The 21,082-nt window shown below is 41.2% G+C and overlaps 1 protein-coding gene across 1 annotated transcript in view; it reads left to right on the top strand.

Moving 5' to 3' along the window:
• Window positions 1–411: 411 nt before the first annotated feature.
• LOC311107383 (fibroblast growth factor receptor-like 1) overlaps window positions 412–21,082 on the top strand; it is a gene marked incomplete at its 3' end in the record, with an annotated part of 72,560 nt that continues 51,889 nt past the window's right edge. Inside the window, exons 1-2 of the mRNA XM_084149876.1 lie at window positions 412–516; window positions 687–787. Coding sequence (XP_084006002.1) covers window positions 715–787 — 73 coding nt within the window. The 5' untranslated portion in view covers window positions 412–516; window positions 687–714. The remainder of the gene's footprint in view (window positions 517–686; window positions 788–21,082) is intronic.

Raw genomic sequence — 21,082 nt, forward strand, 5'->3', positions numbered from 1 at the left:
CCTGCGATAACATCCTGCAAAATATGTATACACGACCAATACATTTTGAATTGATCATGTGTGCTGTATATGAATCGACCCGAGGGGGGGCGCCCGTACTTTGATGCAGCGCAACGTTGTCCATGAGGAGCACAGCTCGAGCCGGTCCACGATTGGCCAATTGAATTCCACAGCTGTTCTTGGAAAACTTCTGTACTGTTCCTCATGGCAAAAGGATGCAGAAGGGCACACCAGGGATGAGGTGAGAGAACTAAGGCCGAAAACTTTACCATTAGGCCTACCTGTTATGTACATTTTTAGCGATTTTTTTTGCGCCAAATTTTATCAGACAGTATTTTGCCGCGATGTCATTGATATGATATTGAAGTTAATTTAATTTACATTTCCCGCGTGGAGGACAACCTGAATACCAGTATACTTTATTGTACAATACATTTGATTACTACGTCAGACTACAGTGAACCATTGTGTTTACATACATTTTGTGGAAAGCATTTGCCTGGCAGAGGACAACACGTGAGTATGCCCACTAATCTTCGGTCTTCACTCAAATTGTCTGTGTATGTTAATTGAGGTATGTCAGTGTGGCTATGTAATTTAAACGTTATTGGGTCAACTCAATCAAGTATCTTGATGTTATACGGTACGTTTGTTATTGAATTCTCTATTATGCCAATTTTCTTCAGAACAGACACAAACTGCAGTTTGCTGAAAATGTTCTCTAAGGATGGATGTCTGGCTGTGTGTACAGTGATATTAATGATGCTGTCATCAAGTGAGGCTAGAGGTAAGAGAAACTGCTTATTATCTTACTGTAGTGTTACTACATTGTAACATTGTCCCGCAAATAGCCTAATGAAATGTGGAAAGAATGATCATGTTCGTCTGTCCTCATTGATGTACAAATACTTATGGAAATGGATATCCATATGAAAATCGGAATAATTCATGAGTGTGACTACACATTTTTTACAGATAATATAATATTTTAAACGTTATGTTTGGCACCATAGTCTGTTTCCGCAGAGACACATTACTGATGATTGTTTTTAATGTAATTAATTTTTAATAAACCTAATGAGGAAATATTTCAGTGAATTTGTTTGGGAATGTTTGTGCCTGCAACACTGAGAGACAGTCTACACTCTACCTAGACTGACCTCTTCTATCACATGTTTAATTCACAGGAATTTATTTAACAATTCTGTGAACTCTACTTGGCTTCCAACCCCACATTCAAATTTGCCCTAAGGTCAACAGAAACAAAAAAAATCCCCTCAGTGGTAATGTGTTTAATGATTAACTGCGCACCCAGAGAGAGTGGCCCGCACCCAGAGAGAGTGGCCCTGTGCTGTGTTTACAGACAAAACACAGACCATGGGGCTGCACATAAATGCGTCTTTTGAAGCAACCCAGTTTGCATCAGCGGCGGGAGGCCATCAGAAACCAAACAAGCATGCCTTTTCTTGGAATCGTTGCAGGAATTTAGAGGTGCATAAGTTTGTATCTCCTGCCAAGTTGAAAAGCAGTTAACGTAAATCAAAGCAGGGCTGATGACACCTACTGGGCTGTGTGCGTAAACCAGGGGAAGATGTCTTGCTTTATGCGGAGAGGAGCTGTTTGCCTGGCCTCTGTGATCCTCTATTCTACCCTGCTGACTGTACTAGACTCAGGGCCACTGGCACTGCAATGTCCCCATGGGAAATACTATTTTCACGCCACTTCGATACCGAAGCGAGTTTTTTGTAGCAGGTTAGGATACTGAGGTTAAGGTTAGGAAAAGGGTTAGGGTTAGCGAAAATGCTGTCCTAACCTGCTACGAAAATACACTTTGTATCGAAGTGGCGTGAAAAGAGTGTGTCCCATGTCCCCATGGCAGGAAATAAACACTGCATTTAGCAAGCAACAAGCCCAGTCCAAGGGGAATGGCTATTGTTTGTTTGATTTGAAATTAATTGACTATGTGGATTTGAGTGTGATGCAAATGTTTCGAAATCAGATTCAATGATTTTTTTTTTCAACCTTTTTATTCAGTTCAGTATGACACCTGTGATATGTTACTAAAGTTGACATACTGGCCCCTACTGTAGAATTCTCAAACTATTGTGTCTCATGATTTTAGTCAATCATCTTCCAGGTGGGCTCTAACTAAAGCTACCTGATCACATTCAGAGAGGCCACCACCACCACAAGACTGCTGGGCAAATCAGATAGATCTTGACCTTACTCTGTGGAGTAATCAGTCCATTGTCCTCTCTGTTGACCCTCGTATCTGCTCACTGCACTCCTTTCACATTGTGTGGCTGGCTGTGTGTGAATGTGGGCTGTGTGTGTGTGTGTGCTGAAGTGGGTGGGTGGTAGAAGGAAATACACACACACAATCTGTGTTGTCCTTGGATTGCTCCTTTCCTTTCTGCCTTGTCTGAGTTATCCTAGGAATGTCATGTCAGAGCCCAGGACGTTATGCAGTGTGTGTCTCTCTCTGGCAATGTAGATAAAAGGTGTCATGCAGGAGGTCTGGGTCTGGAAAGGGTGCATTGTAAAGTGTTGCTTGTGATCCAGGTGAGGGATGCAGCCTATTGGGTTTCTTCTCAGTTTTATGGATTGTTCTGGGCTAGCCTGATATACAAATACCTCTTGTTATTCCGGTGGGTCAGATCAAAAGTTGACAATCCTAATTTCATCGAGATTTTTCCCATTCAAGTATTTTTTTTTCCCAGCAGAGAAAGTCGTTTTTTGAAGGGCTTCCACTTATGTGCATGAGTGTGCTTAACATAACTGTGATCATACAGTGTTTCCAGTTTCGTCATGAAGGTTTAATCCAAAGTTCAGTTTTCCCATTTTCACGGTATGAATACTCAACTATTCAAAGTTATGACTCCCAAGAGTGCTATAAGCAGGGCTCGCAAGAGGAAGTCCAGGCACCATGCATGCCATTTACTGCTGATAAAAACCAAGTTAATGCTGGCTGGCCCTCAATGAATGAAGAGTGATGCAGCAGCTAGGCGCATCCTTGGATGGGATACCATAGATACGCTCCACACACCCGCCAGCGGAGATAAAGTGCGAACACAGCCAGTTTGCGCAATGTTGTGGCTCCTCTCTCTCCCTCATACCATCACATAGTTCCTGTTTCTCACTGGCTCGTTTTGACATCTGGATTGGAGAGAAGTGGCCCACATTGACTGTGAGCCCCCCCCCGGTGCTCACCTACTCTCTCACCCAGCGTCCATGGCTCTGTGCCGGGCTATCACAGCTCGAGGACCAGCCAGCCGTCTGCCGGACGGGCATGCTCAGATAGGCCTGGAGATTGCTGGCTTGGCTCTGAGCTGATTTGAAGGACCAAGTCAAGCAGACCGTACCCAAAGCGAATAAATAGGAAGCCGTTTGATTTATGTACTTCCACTCAGCAGTACAAAACTCTCTGAAGAAACAGTGTTTCTATCTCAGATGCTGCGACAGCCACATGCTTCTTTTTCCTTTTTTCTTCTTGGACATAGATCAAAGAACCCACCTTGCATTAAGCCTTTCAATCTGAAAATGATTTTGAGGAGTCTATTTGGTGTTAAATGAGACATAGTAACATGCTGCATACTACACGGTGAGGGAGTTTTTGTGTCAATGCCCATGGCCTCTCCTCTCAGAGACCTCACAGCACAGAAAGGCCCTCTGGCCACTCAAGGTCCCTAAACAACCTTGTAACAACTTAATAAATAGGAGATCGTTGGATTCAGCTGATAGGCCAGGAAATTAAGCCTGGCTTGTGGCTGTTTATTTCCTGTTCAGGTCATCCATCCTGTCAATGCTGCAATAAGCAGTAGTCTACTACCTAGTACACTCAGTGCTGAAGTCTTCTGGGGCTGTAGTAGTACTAAACAGAGCTCCCTATCACTGCTGTGGGCCTCTCTCACCAGGTGTCATGCTCCTCCAGCTCATTAGGCAGATAATGGTGGATAATGTGGCACTGCAGGCCTCCTGCTTATCACAAAGCCTGGCTGCTGATTACACACAGCCTCTGCTGGAGCAATGGGGACTAACTGTAGACTGGAGACTGGTTTGGCCTCAACAGCCTCTGATGGACAGCAGCTCAGTCTGACACAATTCCACTTGTTGAGTAAAATTGCAATTAGATCTGTTTTGAGTCCACGGTGTTCTGTCAATTTTCCTCTGTAGTTCCCTTATCTTCAGAACATCATCAATGTTAATCTCTTGCCTGATCCATCTGAGTTCTATTTGCTAGTACCTCTTCCAGCTGGATGTCTGATTATGTGCAGGGTTCTGCTTTGAACGTGTGCACACAGTTAAATAGTATCAGGTGCCCATCCGGTCTTCACGTCGAGGACTTGACAGTGCCAGAAGAACGATTAGTGTTGCAAAGGGAGGTTATATTACTGAAAACGTTCAAAGTTTACCAGTAAACTACCAGAATTTTGGTATCTTTCAACGATTTTATGTAATCTATCACAAGACATCTAGTGGCCCTTTTGGTTACTTCAGATGATCACAGTTGTCTGTTATAATCTCTCTACCCCTGTGTGGCCTTATCACATATAATTAATTAAATAAGATGATTTTAAAATAAAAAATAGAATGACAAAGCTGTAAAACATTATCCTAAATATAAACCATCAACAGTGAATACCATTGGTGTTTAATATGAGGGTTTCAGCATGAAATATCCTTTTATTTATTTTACTATGTCAATATGTATTTTTTGTGAATGTTTTGGTATCAAACCGGTGGCAGTTGTAAAAAAATCAATAGTTGGAAGTTGCAGAGTTAATTGAAAATAATGCCATTGTTGATTAGATGCTTTTTTCATAAATATTTGCTACTTTGTCTTGAACCATATGGTCTATCTACTAGAAACTCATGGACAATATGGACACAGATATAATAAATGAATACTGTATATTAATACATTTTCTTTTAAGTTATTAAAGTATAAATGACCAAAGTTAGATTTTCTGTTAATTACAAAAATTACTGAAGATTCCGGTAACTTTGGTAAATTACTGGTAGCATTGCAACCCTACGACGACTGATGCCAGCAAGTATATAATGTAATGCTAATGTGGCTGATGTTTTTAATTATGTTTCATGGGTCAAGCATAGAAAACTTTTTATTTTTTATTTTACATTTTGTAGATAGAGGGAACTCAAACCATTACTGTGGCCCTGGCCTATACAAGCCTGTTGTCCACCATGATGACACTGCTAAAGGATGTGTCAAGTGTCAGGTGTTACAATTTACAACATATATGCTCCCATTCAAAGTTAACACAAGCCCACCTCATATTGCGATTGTTTTTTAATCTACAATTTTTTTTGGCCTGGGAACCGACAGCTTGGCCTATGCTCCTGACTGTGTGTGTTCTCAGGCTCCATAAAGCTAGTTCTAGTTAACCAAATGGGGAAAAAGCTTTATTTTAATTGTGGCAGATCTCACAGTGTGTGGAGCACACAACAATGTGTTAACGTCCGGCTCTTACAAGTCCACATACCGCTTGCCAAACCCCATTCCATATTTTTTATTTTTTTGTTTTGAAGTAGGTCCCAGTCTTCTTTGTAGTTGTGATCTCTGTTAAACGTGTGCACTTAAAACAAGTCTGTGGTGTTTCGCGTGAGGGGAATGGAACTTTACGTAAACTAGGCAGTTAATGAGCTGCATTTGGTTTGAAATGTATTGCTTGAGCACGGCTATTAGAGAAGTGTTGGTATTTATAGAGGAGACATAAAAACACAAAAGATAGCAGCCGGGCGTTCAAACATTCCTCCCCCTGCTTTAGATAAAGTCCCTACTCTGCTGGAGGTCAGCGAGGTGTCATCCTGCGTGGACCCTGTGTGTGTGCTGTTTACCTACCTGAGCCTGGAACTGCACTGTTTGCACAGGTGGGAGAGGGCACCTTGGAGTGAATGAGAGGTTAGAAAGCCGCTGTCATCCCTCCCTCCATTGTTCTCTTCATTCCCGTGGACTTAGCTTGTCGGAGCAGTGTGCTTGTACAAGACCAGCGAGGCCGAGTGTTCGTCACGAGCAATTTGTTCTCGATGTGGGGCCCCTCTTCCTAATGGAAGCGTGCTTTGTGGCAGTCTCTTTGTCCCTGGGTAAAGGTGGGATTACACAGTCTTTAACTAGGAGGATTACAGGACCACTCCAACCATCACCAATCCTCATAGCCCTACACTCTGGGCTTTTAAAATGTCACAGAAAAGAAGCGGTGAATAGGCCCATTCCGTGCATTTGTCCCATTGACTCTGGGCAGTGGACGGCTTCTCTTTAGAATCCTGTGGTTTTCTCAGAACACCGACATTCCAGGCATTTAGAACCTGTGGCTCAACGGAAGGGCCTCCTTAATGGCTTTCATCCCCGGCTCTGCTGCTACTTCACCCATTCAATGGCAGGGCCCACTTTTACCTGGCCCTGGTTCAGCGGCATAGGTCACACAATGTTCTGGGACTAAGCAGCAAAGAAAACATGCTCTCCAACAAGGAAGACGGGCCTCTCTTCAGTCTGCTACCAATAAGGGGCCATACATAGAGCTTAAAGTGTACCCTGATGAGAGAGAGAGAGGGAGCACCCACCCGGCCCTACTCTGAGCCGACAGCAGCAGGTTTGGGTAAAGCAGTGGTGAGAGTGAGGGTGAGCCACTAATCAGTATCACCACCTGGCCTGGTCCTCCCTGGATCTGTGCTGCACGGTCTTGTCTGGGTGATTCTTATGCAAGCAGCCCTGCCCTCCCTGCCTAGTCTGCTCTGCTCTGGCACACACATCCAGCAGTGACAGACAGACCAGCAGCCGCAGCGGTAGCTAGCTGGGTCTGTGAGTGTGAGACACGGCCGAACATGTAAACATGACATACTGCGTAGAGCGAGAGCCAAACCAGAATTAGGAGCCTTGCGTGAGATAATAGCTGTCTGTCGGTGTGGACTGTTGACACAAAGGGCAGGTGCTCGTTATTTGTGATGGGGCCGGCGTTCTACAACATTACCCAGAATCCCTGTGGAGCTGTGGCTCTGTTTGTGTGGTCTGAGCTGCTGGTGGTCCACCCTGTGTGTGAACAGATACATGGGGTCCCATACCACCACCACTGGGTGACTACAGGCCAAGGCTGTTGGTTGGGTTCTCTTACCCTCACAGCAGAGGAAAGCAGTGTTCCCAGATAATAATATAATAATAATAATAATATGCCATTTAGCAGACGCTTTTATCCAAAGCGACTTACCTGATGGGAAACAACACAACTAGGGAAACTGAGCCTCCATGATTCAGACAGAGTGTGTACATAGAGCGTCCAGTGCCCACCACTCCCTCCTGTGACTCACATGAATTCCATTCACACTGAAATAAGATTTTAACATTTACATCTGCTCCAGTGAGAGTGTGTTAGGGCCAGTGGTATGGAGAGGAGAGTCAGAGGTGGGTACATCATTGCCCCCATACCAACCCAAACACCCAGCTCCCCACATAGGCCTGGCGTCAGGGCCAACAGATCAGGCCTTGTGCCCTCTCCAGCTTCTGCCCCATTGGAGGTGGAGCGGGCACAGCCTTTGCTCCAACAACATGCCAGAGCTAAAAAGAGGCAGACACTCGACATCACCCTCCAGAAATGTTAAATGGTTTGCATTTGAGGAATGACCAGGTTTCTGTATGTTTTTCTAAGGTAGGGGAGAGAGTGTTCTTCCAAGATGGTGTTCTATGGTGTCTGTCTGTCTGGGAGACAGCTGGGGGCTTGGATGGGCTCTAGCGGGGTGAGGTGGACAGATGGACATGGAGCCAATGAAAGGCTGTGTGATGACAGACACACTCTTATAGGCATTTACATCCACAGCTGCATCACCTATCTCAACTCCAGCTAGTCTCAAAATACTGCAAAATACTGCATGGTGGAGTAGGGGAAGAGTGAGTGAAATAAAGCTGGAAACACAGAAAATAAGTGACCTGCCCTCTACGCAAGTTTGTAGGTTTTTATGAGGGCCTAAAATTAACCGTCACTTGCCAGATGCGGGTAGATTTAGGCGTTGGTGGGTAAGATGTATTTTTCACCAGCCATGTTGGCGGGTGGTCAGGGCTCCACTGTGCGAGCATTTCACTCGCATTTGTGAATACAAATTGTAAAGTATGATCACATAGTAAAATAAATGCTGCAGTAGTTGTTTTCAAAGTATTTCTGCTGTTTTGTTTCATAGCTGGTAAATTAATCGCACAAAGTCAAAGAACTACGAATCCTATATAGCCTATTCCACCTCGTGCTGCAACACTACCTGGTTGAGGGCTGTGGGAAAGTGAAAAGCTGTGTGAAAGATTCATTTTTAGAAGCGCTGCGCACAGGCACAACTTGGTCTAATTTACGTGAAACTAAAGTCTACTGAAGTGAAACGTTGTCCTCTTGTTTCTTGGCTATTTACATTGTTTGGTTTACAAGCTAGGTTGTTTTTCTATGTTTGAGTTTCAACTGCTAGGGAAGAGAAGACAACGATTCTATGTACTAGTCAGACTCAATCTCACAGGCATAAATGTGACTCGCGTCGCGTTACCACTGTCGGAACCTCCCGCCCTTAAAAGGGCAGATGTCATTTTTTGGTTAAAAGACTCACTTCACAAAAAATGAAATTAAACAATATACCACATTACTTCTTACTAGCAATACATTTATTGTTTTAGAAACATTACAAATGTTGCTAATTTATTTGTATTTTTATGTGTGTATTTTTTGCGTGAAAAATATAGTTTGACTGGTGGACCAAAAAGTTAATTTTATGCCCCGGTTTTTATTAAATTCACAATTTACTGCTCTCACGTGCACATTTATGCCCAATATAAGCCAACAATATCACGCCAGGGTTGTGGGTTCGATTCCCACGGGGGGCCAGTATAAAAAAAAATATGTATTCACTAACTGTAAGTCGCTCTGGATAAGAGCGTCTGCTAAATGACTAAAATGTAAAATGTAATACCTTTTTGTAGCATTTCTGACAATGCTAAAATCTTTTCAGCCGAATTTCAGAGTTGTAAAACTGGGTGCAACTCAGTTGCTGCTCAACAGTAACAGCTAGCTAGTAGATGGAAAAGGAACGTAGCTAGCTAGTAGGTAGGTATAATTTACTATGGAAGGTTTTTCATATGGCTGAAGTCATCTGCGTAAACTGCTGACTTGGACACACTTGTAATCAGAGCACAAACAAATAAGCTAGCGAACGTCCTTGGCTGCTTTTATAGATATTTAGATACACCGAACTTTGGGAAAACTGCCACGCTGCTAATTTATAATACATGGACACACCAGAACATACGTGTTGCTGTTAGAAGAGCCAGAGCAACCAGGTAAAACAACAACAGCATAATGATCATTGCTTGCTTGCCTGTGCGCTGTCAAAAGAAAACGCCATGCTTGTTAACTTGGTTAGCTATGTGATAAAATGAAACTATTTTCAACACATCAACTGCTTTAGACATTTTTTTTTAACCAAGCAAGAGACAAACATTCAATCAGTACTGAGTGAATGAAGAAAACATTTTGGAACGAACGTGTGCTGTCATCACCAGACTGTCCATTTAAATAGTGTCAAAATGTCTATAAAAAGGTAGGTAGCGCAATGGTTAGCGTCACCGCCCTAGGAGTTGAAGGTCCTGGGTTCGAATAATACCGGAGGGGATATTTGGACCATTCTCTGTTATGTATAGTTTTTGACACCCCTTTCCCGACACACGCACACATTAGATGAGTTGTCTCTTAAAAGAGCCTTTGGGTTCGTTGGGCATCATTGAGTGCCAAGGGACAGGGAGTTTGATGTGTACTAGTGCGCGCATCTTGCTACTACAGAGGAGAGAACGTGGAGAGACCAGCTCCCAAACTCTCAAGGAAGAAGTCGTTGCCCTCATCCGACAGATGCACGGCATCCCTACGGTACAAATGTACACGATAAGTTGCACAGGTTGTAAACATTTATCCTTTTCAGAAGCAAAGACATTTGTCAAACCGGCCCACGTGGAGCTGACAAACGACTTAACGCTTATTCATATGCACACAGTACATCGGACATTATCAGTAGCACTTATGTATGTTCTGTTCCAAATCTGTGAGTACTCCCATCTGTTTTCATATTTATACTGCCATTTATAAATGTGGGAATGTGTGCTCTTTAACTGGAGTTGGACAAGTGTGTAGAGCATTAATAAGAATATTTGTAGCTAAATTATTTAGAGCACCTATCCAATGTCAGATTTGTAAATATGTATTCTTAAAAGTGTTTTGTCTAATGATTTTGTATTTTACAGGTGTTTCTCAGCAGCTTGTCATTTGTCACAGAGTTTGTATCAGGAGTTACCAAAATGGCTATTGACAAGCCGAGCCACAGGGTTATGCAGGCTTTTTTGTTCAAGCCCAGTGCTACCAAACCTGATTCTACTACTCAGCTGTTCATCAAAACCTCAGCTGTTCATCGAGACCTTGATTAGTAAAATCAGGTATGGTAGAACTGGGCTTGAACAAGAATTGTGGCCATCCCTGAATTTTATGTACAAAGTTTACTATATCAGATGAATGTACTATAAATTATATATTTTGTAATAATTCACTGTTGTTTACAGGTAATGTAGTACTAGGCCTTTCCTCAGTAAACTTTAAAGTGCATTTTCATGTAAATAGTTAATGGGTGCATGTTAATTATTTTGTGTATTTTCCAGGAGCTTTCTCGATTGTCTTGTTAAAAAGAGATCAGAGAAAAACAATCCTGTTTACTCCATATTGGCTTAAATGGGTTTCTGGTTTTTCGCTTCCCTCTGGAAAATCAGCTGTTAATATTAAATAAATACTAATAACTACATTATTTCTGTTGCCATTTGTTATTATTGTGGACTTTTACTTAACTTTTATGGCTTTGTTTTGCTGTATTATAATGTTGTATAATCACCTTCCGGTGTAACAACCATTGAGCATCTGATTTTATGGTTGATTGTGGAGGAAAGGTGTTGAGTGTGTTAGAGGATGTGAGTATGTGCGTGAGTGTTTATCCCACATCTGTTGCAAGGGGGTAAGGATGTTAGGGAGAATATAGGATGGACCACAATAATTGTTTGCTAAAATAATAAATGCTTGTCAAAAATGAAATGTAATACATTTACAGCATGGCGTTTGTAACGGCAGGGTTGTGGGTTCGATTCCCACGGGGGCCAGTATGAAAATGTATGCACTCACTAACTGTAAGTCGCTCTGGATAAGAGCGTCTGCTAAATGACTAAAATGTAAATGTATTACAATGGCAATCCGGGTTATATGTTAAAATCCTACGCATGAACTGCCGACATTATTACGCATATTAATTGATAATGATGGAAAATAAGATATGCAAGATAATTGAATAGATAGATATTTTTAAATAGTTATATATATTGAGGTGACAGCATTGGAAATGCTTTTGGCGGTTAACCTGCTTCTGTTTTGTGGTTGGCACTGTGTGCTGTTTTCGATGGATGGGTCCTGGCCTCTCGGGGTCCTAGGGATCCGGAGGGATGGGGGTGGGATGCCGATCACTGGGATGACGGCTCAATTTGGGATGGGGAGGGGCTTTAGCGGGGGAATTAGTGGAGAACAATTGGAGGGTTACGTGGTAGCAATGCAAATATCATGGTATAGCTACAGTGGGGAGAACAAGTATTTGATACACTGCCGATTTTGCAGGTTTTCCTACTTACAAAGCATTTAGAGGTCTGTAATTTTTATCATAGGTACACTTCAACTGTGAGAGACGGAATCTAAAACAAAAATCCAGAAAATCACATTGTATGATTTTTAAGTAATTAATTTGCATTTTATTGCATGACATAAGTATTTGATCACCTACCAACCAGTAAGAATTCCGGCTCTCACAGACCTGTTAGTTTTTCTTTGAGAAGCCCTCCTGTTCTCCACTCATTACCTGTATTAACTGCACATGTTTGAACTCGTTACCTGTATAAAAGACACCTGTCCACACACTCAATCAAACAGACTCCAACCTCTCCACAATGGCCAAGACCAGAGAGCTGTGTAAGGACATCAGGGATAAAATTGTAGACCTGCACAAGGCTGGGATGGGCTACAGGACAATAGGCAAGCAGCTTGGTGAGAAGGCAACAACTGTTAGCGCAATTATTAGAAAATGGAAGAAGTTCAAGATGACGGTCAATCACCCTCGGTCTGGGGCTCCATGCAAGATCTCACCTCGTGTGGAATCAATGATCATGAGGAAGGTGAGCGATCAGCCCAGAACTACACGGCAGGACCTGGTCAATGACCTGAAGAGAGCTGGGACCACAGTCTCAAAGAAAACCATTAGTAACACACTACGCCGTCATGGATTAAAATCCTGCAGCGCACGCAAGGTCCCCCTGCTCAAGCCAGCGCATGTCCAGGCCCGTCTGAAGTTTGCTAATGACCATCTGGATGATCCAGAGGAGGAATGGGAGAAGGTCATGTGGTCTGATGAGACAAAAATAGAGCTTTTTGGTATAAACTCCACTCGCCGTGTTTGGAGGAAGAAGAAGGATGAGTACAACCCCAAGAACACCATCCCAACCATGAAGCATGGAGGTGTAAACATCATTCTTTGGGGATGCTTTTCTGCAAAGGGGACAGGACGACTGCACCGTATTGAGGGGAGGATGGATGGGGCCATGTATCGCGAGATCTTGGCCAACAACCTCCTTCCCTCAGTAAGAGCATTGAAGATGGGTCGTGGCTGGGTCTTCCAGCATGACAACGACCCGAAACACACAGCCAGGGCAACTAAGGAGTGGCTCCGTAAGAAGCATAGAAGACCTAGCCAGTCTCCAGACCTGAACCCAATAGAAAATCTTTGGAGGGAGCTGAAAGTCCGTATTGCCCAGCGACAGCCCCGAAACCTGAAGGATCTGGAGAAGGTATGTATGGAGGAGTGGGCCAAAATCCCTGCTGCAGTGTGTGCAAACCTGGTCAAGACCTACAGGAAACGTATGATCTCTGTAATTGCAAACAAAGGTTTCTGTACCAAATATTAAGTTCTTATTTTCTGATGTATCAAATACTTATGTCATGCAATACAATGCAAATTAATTACTTAAAAATCATACAATGTGATTTTCTGGATTTTTGTTTTAGATTCCGTCTCTCACAGTTGAAGTGTACCTATGATAAAAATTACAGACCTCTAAATGCTTTGTAAGTAGGAAAACCTGCAAAATCGGCAGTGTATCAAATACTTGTTCTCCCCACTGTATATGGACACTCAATTTTATTGGTACATTTACTAAACTTGTATCTCATTATGGTGAAATAAGTATAGCCAGTTATAATTGTAATGGCTTAGCAGATAATAACAAAATAAGAACAATATTTACATGGCTCAAAGAGAAGGAATATAATATCTATTGTTTACAGGAAACTCATTCAACAATTCTAGATGAAGTTGTGTGGAAAAAGGAATGGGGGGAGAAATATACTTCTCCCATGGGCAAAGAAACTCAAAAGGGATGATGATATTAATTACTAGTAATTTCGATCCGAATGTGCAAATTGTCCAAATAGATACGCAAGGTAGATGGATTATTTTAAATATGTTATTGGACCATAAACAGATATGGCTCATTAACCTTTACGGACCAAATAATGATGATCCACACTTCTTTGACAATATATATAATAAATTATCAACCCTGCAAGCAATTCAAGACAATATTATTATGGTGGGGGATTATAATACTGTTTTAAATAGCTCAATGGACCGTAAAGGAAATCACACCACAAACAATCACCCTCATGCTCTTAAGGAAATCGTGAATGTCATGGATACATTAGAACTAGTAGATACAGTGGGGGAAAAAAGTATTTAGTCAGCCACCAATTGTGCAAGTTCTCCCACTTAAAAAGATGAGAGAGGCCTGTAATTTTCATCATAGGTACACGTCAACTATGACAGACAAAGTGAGAAAAAAATCCAGAAAATCACATTGTAGGATTTTTAATGAATTATATTTGCAAATTATGGTGGAAAATAAGTATTTGGTCAATAACAAAAGTTTCTCAATACTTTGTTATATACCCTTTGTTGGCAATGACACAGGTCAAACGTTTTCTGTAAGTCTTCACAAGGTTTTCACACACTGTTGCTGGTATTTTGGCCCATTCCTCCATGCAGATCTCCTCTAGAGCAGTGATGTTTTGGGGCTGTCGCTGGGCAACACGGACTTTCAACTCCCTCCAAAGATTTTCTATGGGGTTGAGATCTGAAAACTGGCTAGGCCACTCCAGGACCTTGAAATGCTTCTTACGAAGCCACTCCTTCGTTGCCCGGGCGGTGGGTTTGGGATCATTGTCATGCTGAAAGACCCAGCCACGTTTCATCTTCAATGCCCTTGCTGATGGAAGGAGGTTTTCACTCAAAATCTCACGATACATGGCCCCATTCATTCTTTCCTTTACACGGATCAGTCATCCTGGTCCCTTTGCAGAAAAACAGCCCCAAAGCATGATGTTTCCACCCCCATGCTTCACAGTAGGTATGGTGTTCTTTGGATGCAACTCAGCATTCTTTGTCCTCCAAACACAACGAGTTGAGTTTTTACCAAAAAGTTATATTTTGGTTTCATCTGACCATATGACATTCTCCCAATCCTCTTCTGGATCATCCAAATGCACTCTAGCAAACTTCAGACGGGCCTGGACATGTACTGCTTAAGCAGGGGGACACGTCTGACACTGCAGGATTTGAGTCCCTGGCGGCGTAGTGTGTTACTGATGGTAGGCTTTGTTACTTTGGTCCCAGCTCTCTGCAGGTCATTCACTAGGTCCCCCGTGTGGTTCTGGGATTTTTGCTCACCATTCTTGTGATCATTTTGACCCCACGGGGTGAGATCTTGCGTGGAGCCCCAGATCGAGGGAGATTATCAGTGGTCTTGTATGTCTTCCATTTCCTAATAATTGCTCCCACAGTTGATTTCTTCAAACCAAGCTGCTTACCTATTGCAGATTCAGTCTTTCCAGCCTGGTGCAGGTCTACAATTTTGTTTCTGGTTTCCTTTGACAGCTCTTTGGTCTTGGCCATAGTGGAGTTTGGAGTGTGACTGTTTGAGGTTGTGGACAGGTGTCTTTTATACTGATAAGAAGTTCAAACAGATGCCATTAATACAGGTAACGAGTGGAGGACAGAGGAGCCTCTTAAAGAAGAAGTTACAGGTCTGTGAGAGCCAGAAATCTTGCTTGTTTGTATGTGACCAAATACTTACTTTCCACCATAATTTGCAAATAAATTCATTAAAAATCTTACAATGTGATTTTCTGGATTTTTTTCTCTCAATTTGTCTGTCATAGTTGACATGTACCTATGATGAAAATTACAGGCCTCTCTCATCTTTTTAAGTGGGAGAACTTGCACAATTGGTGGCTGACTAAATACCTTTTTTCCCCACTGTATATGGAGGCTTAAATATCCTGATCTAGTGAGATATACATGGCAGAGACTCAATCAAGCTAGTCGTCTTGACTTCTTTCTTATGTCATTCTTGTTGGCACCAAAAGTTTAAAAAGTGTTGATAGGGGACAGAATGCGGTCGAACCATCATATAATTGGCATATACATTACTCTTACTGAATTTCCACGTGGGCGAGGATATTGGAAATTTAATCAAAGCCAATTGGATGATAATTTATTTTTAACTAGGACAAAGGAATTTATAACGGATTTTTTCCGACATAACATAGGTACAGCAAATCCCCTTATTGTATGGGACGCCTTTAAATGTGCCTTTAGAGGCCATGCAATTCAGTACTCATCTCGAAAACAAAAGCAATTTAGGTCAAAAGAGTTTATACTAACAAAGGAAATAGATGGCAATAAAAACTGTAACATAGAGGCTCAGAATAAATTAGAGGAAAAACAAAAAGAAATGGAGAAACTTATTCAAGAAAGATCAAGTGTAATATATGTTTTCGTTTCAGTCGCCTCCATCTCCTCTAACTAAAGCTAATTGTAGAGATTTTTTTTCTATTGATAATGTAAAATTAACAGAAAGACTCATGTGAAGGTGAAATTACAGAGGAGGAACTTCTGGATGCAATTAAAGACTTTAAGTCCGGGAAAACACCAGGGTTGGATGGCATACCAGTTGAGGTATACCAAACCTTTTTTTATATACTAAGAGGACCGTTATTAGCATGTTTTAACCACTCCTATGTAAATGGTAGATTATCCGACACTCAAGAAGAAGGTCTGATTTCATTATTACTGAAACAGAATACAAGTGAAAAATATAAAGATCCAGTCTATTAAAAAAATTGGAGGCCCCTTACACTTCAGTGTTGTGATGCAAAAATTCTAGCAAAATGTATAGCGCATAGAATTAAAAAGGAATTGTCGGACATTATTCATTCTAATCAGACAGGTTTTTTACATGGAAGATACATTGTAGATAATATAAGGCAAGTACTGGAAACAATACAACACTATGGAAAATCTGGGAAACCAGGCCTTCTATTCATAGCAGACTTCGAAAAGGCATTTGATAAAGTACGACTGGGGTTTATATATAAATGCCTGGAACATTTCAATTTTGGAGAATCTCTTATAAAATGGGTCAAAATCATGTATAGTAACCCTAGGTGTAAAATAGTAAATAATGGCTATTTCTCAGAAAGTTTTAAACTGTCAAGAGGAGTGAAACAAGGTTGTCCACTATCGGCATGTCTATTTATTATGGCCATCGAGATGTTAGCTATTAAAATCAGATCCAACAATAATATCAAGGGATTAGAAATCCAGGGCTTAAAAACAAAGGTGTCATTGTACGCTGATGATTCATGTTTTCTTTTAAATCCACAACTAGAATCCCTCCACAGCCTCATAGAGGATCTAGATACATTTTCTAACCTCTCTTGATTACAACCAAATTATGACAAATGTACTATATTATGTATTGGATCACTAAAAAATAAAAATTTTACATTACCATGTAGTTTACCAATAAAAGGGTCTGATGGTGATGTGGATATACTCAGAATACATATCCCAAAGGAAATAAATGATCTCACTCCAATAAATATTAATAGAAAGTTAGCAAAAATAGATAAGATCTTGCTACCATGGAAATGTAAATACCTGTCAATTTGTGGGAAAATCATCCTGATTAACTCTTTAGTATTATCCCAGTTTACCTATTTGCTTATGGTCTTGCCTACGCCTAGCGAACAGTTTTTTTAAAATTATATGAAGAAAAAAAAATCAATTTTATTTGGAACGGCAAGCCAGACAAAATTAAACGGGCCTATTTATATAATGAATATGAATTTGGAGGACAGAAATTATTAAATATTAAAGCATTAGACCTATCACTAAAAGCTTCAGTCATACAAAAGTTATACTTAAATCCGAATTGGTTCTCTAGCAAATTAGTAAGATTGTCTCACCCAATGTTCAAGAATGACCTTTTTCCCTTTATTCAGATTACAACCTCTCACTTTCAGTTATTTGAAAAGGAAATCATCTCCCAAATATCACTATTTCTAAAACAAGCCATAGAAAGTTGGTTGCAATTTCAATTTAATCCTCCAGAAACGACAGAACAAATAATGCAACAAATATTGTGGTTAAACTCAAATATACAAATTGACAAAAAACCTATTTTTGTATAATAATGTTGTATAATCACCTTCCGGTGTAAAAACCATGGAAATTAAAAAAAAAGAACTGTTTTAAGTGAGAAGGCAGCATTGGTCTGAAGTCGAAAAAGAAAGGAAATTCACCCATGCTCCACCAAGGTTTTCCAGCACACAGCTTTGACCTACTACAGTAGCTATGTTGGTCTAATGTACTTCCAACACAGGAGGTTGGTGGCACCTTAATTGGGGAGGACGGGCTCGTGGGAATTGGTGGAATGGTATCAAATAATGGACTTTACAGTGTCCTGCTATTAAAATAATGTATATACACCTTCCTAATATTGAGTTGCAAACCCACCACCCGAGGTAATGGAGTGGAATTGGTGGAATGGTATCAAATACACTAGCCATTATTATGAGCTGTCCTCCCCTCAGCAGCCTACACTGTCTTCCAACAATGTGTAGGCAGCTTGCTTAGGATTCAAACCTTCTCAAACAGCCTAAATCATACTATTCAGAGGGATAATGGACTTTACAGTGTCCTGCTATTAAAATAATATCCTAATATTGAGTTGTAAACCCCCCCCTCCCCCAGAACAGCCTCAATTTGTCGGGGAATGGACTCTACATTGTCGAAAGCATTCCACAGGGATGCTCCATAGACCTCTATATCTATATGAGTGACTATGTCGAACACACCACCTCCTTTTGTTATGTTAGGTACCTACTGACCAAGAAAGATGTTATGAAATAAATGCATTTTTCAATGACATGTATTGTTAAAATAAAGGTTTATGGATATACAGGCAGGCACCACGAAACAGCTCACTCAATCAAGCCTGATGGTGTTGTAAGTATAAAAGTAAAGCTTGCTTTCATATACACTGAACAAAAATATAAACGCAACATGTAACAATTTCAAAGATTGTACTGAGTTACAGTTCATATAAGGATATCAGTCATTTGAAATAAATTACTTAGGCCCTAATCTATGGATTTCATATGACTGGGAATATATATATGCATATGTTGGTCATATGTTACCTTAAAAAAAAAGGTAGGGGCGTGGATCAAAAACCAGTCACCACCATTTGCCTCATGCAGCGCGACACAACTCCTTCACATAGAGTTAATCAGGCTGTTGATTGTGGCCTGTGGAATTTTGTCACCACCATTTGCCTCATGCAGCGCGACACAACTGCTTCACATAGAGTTAATCAGGCTGTTGATTGTGGCCTGTGGAATTTTGTCCCACTCCTCTTCAATGGCTGTGCGAAGTTGCTGGATATTAGCGGGAACTGGAAAAGCTGTCATACACGTTAAACTAGAGCATCCCAAACATGCTCAATGGGTGACATGTCTGGTGAGTATGCAGGCCATGGAAGAACTGGGAAATTTTCAGCTTCCAGGAATTGCGTACAGATCCTTGCGACATGTGGTCGTGCATTATTATGCTGAAATGAGGTGATGGCGGCGGATGAATGGTTCGACAATGGGCCTCAGGATCTCGTCACAGTATCTCTGTGCATTTAAATTGCCATCGATAAAATGCAATTGTGTTTGTTGATGGTAGCTTATGCCTGCCTATACCATAACCCCACTGCCACCATGGGGCACTCTGTTCACAGTGTTGACATCAGCAAACCGCTCACCCACACGACGCCATACACGGTGTCTGCCATCTGTCCGGTACAGTTGAAACCGGGATTAATCTGTGAAGAGCACACTTCTCCAGCGTACCAATGGCCATCAAAGGGGAGCATTTGCCCACTGAAGTCGGTTACGACGCCAAACTGCAGTCAGGTCAAGACCTTGGTGAGGACGACGAGCATACAGATGAGCTTCCCTGACACGGTTTCTGACAGTTTGTGCAGACATTTTTCGGTTGTGCAAACCCACAGTTTAATCAGCTGCCTGGGTGGCTGGTCTCGGACCATCCCGCAGGTGAAGAAGCCGGATGTGGAGGTTCTGGGCTGGTGTGGTTACATGTGGTCTGCGGTTGTGAGGCCGGTTGAACATACTGCCAAATTCTCTAAAACGACTTTAGAGGTGGCTTATGGTAAAGAAATTAACATTAAATTCTCTGGCAAGAGCTCTGATGGACATTCTTTCAGTCAGCATGCCAATTGCACGCTCCCTCAAAACTTGAGACATTTGTGGCATTGTGTTGTGTGACAAAACTGCACGTTTTAGAGTGCCATTTTATTGTCCCCAGCACAAGTGCAACTGTGTAATGATCATGCTGTTTAATCAGCTTCTTGATATGCCACACCTGTCAGGTGGACGGATTATCTTGACAAAGGAGAAATGCTGACTAACAGGGATGTAAACAAATTTGTGCACAACATTTGAGAGAAATACGCTTTTTGTGGGGTAATGTCTTAGTGTGGGGTGGGAAGAATGCAATACATTACCTTGTATGCAGTACAAATCATATTATTGTGGGAGCACCTCCCCTAAGAGTATGAATTAGGTGGTTTGAATCCTAAGCAACCTGGAAGTACAATAGACCAACATAGCTACTGTAGTAGGTCAAAGCTGTGTGCTGGAAAACCTTGGTAGAGCATGGGTGAAGTACGCATTGTAGGCTTCAGACCAATCCCTACTTCTCACTGAAAACATAGTTTTTTGTTTTTATAGCAGAGGGGGACCCCCACAAAAACAAGATTTGAGGGAAGACAGAAAACACAATGATTAGGGTTTTTAGCACTGACCGAAAAGGGTCCATATCAGGGATATCTTTACATGACACGTTTTTGATTTTCTATAGAATATAAACAATTTCCAATGCATATTTGGAGTTTTGTGAATATGCACCATATCCTGACAAATTCTGAATCCAGATGTGTCTTTTAGACATACTGTATATGATATTGGGATTACTCCGAATATCACACATGGACATTTCCTATGGCCGGAAATGGATCTCATTCGATAATCTGAGATATGTGACATCATATTTTCTCTCTTCATGTTGACAAATACTGACTGAATACATAGCATATCTGTGTTTTCTCAGCATATTCAAGATAGGAAGCTATATTGAGTCCAGATATGCATCTCTTGGCTGAGGTCCATTTCCGGATTGTTATGCTTTTTGATATGCTAAAGATAAGGACGATTTCTGAGTTTTCAGCACATAGTCAATAATTTGACAAATATGAAATCAATATTTTTCTTTCATGCACATATCATTTTTGGATTCCCTCCAGATATCATACATGGTATGGCTGGATATAGATTCATTAGATATCCTGAGATAGGCTTATGTGGACATCTTATTTTCTCTATATGTTGACACATTTTTGACAGTAGGCCTACATAGTATATTTTCTCAGCACATACAATGCATATGCTCTTGGCTGAGGTCCATATCAAGATCTTGATATGCATTTTGATATGCCAAATAAGGACAATTTCTGATGCTTATTTGAGTTTTGAGGACATGCTCAATAATTAAAAATCCATATAATTCT

Source organism: Coregonus lavaretus (genome assembly GCF_964263955.1).
Source record: "Coregonus lavaretus genome assembly, chromosome: 32".
Lineage (NCBI taxonomy): Eukaryota > Metazoa > Chordata > Actinopteri > Salmoniformes > Salmonidae > Coregonus > Coregonus lavaretus.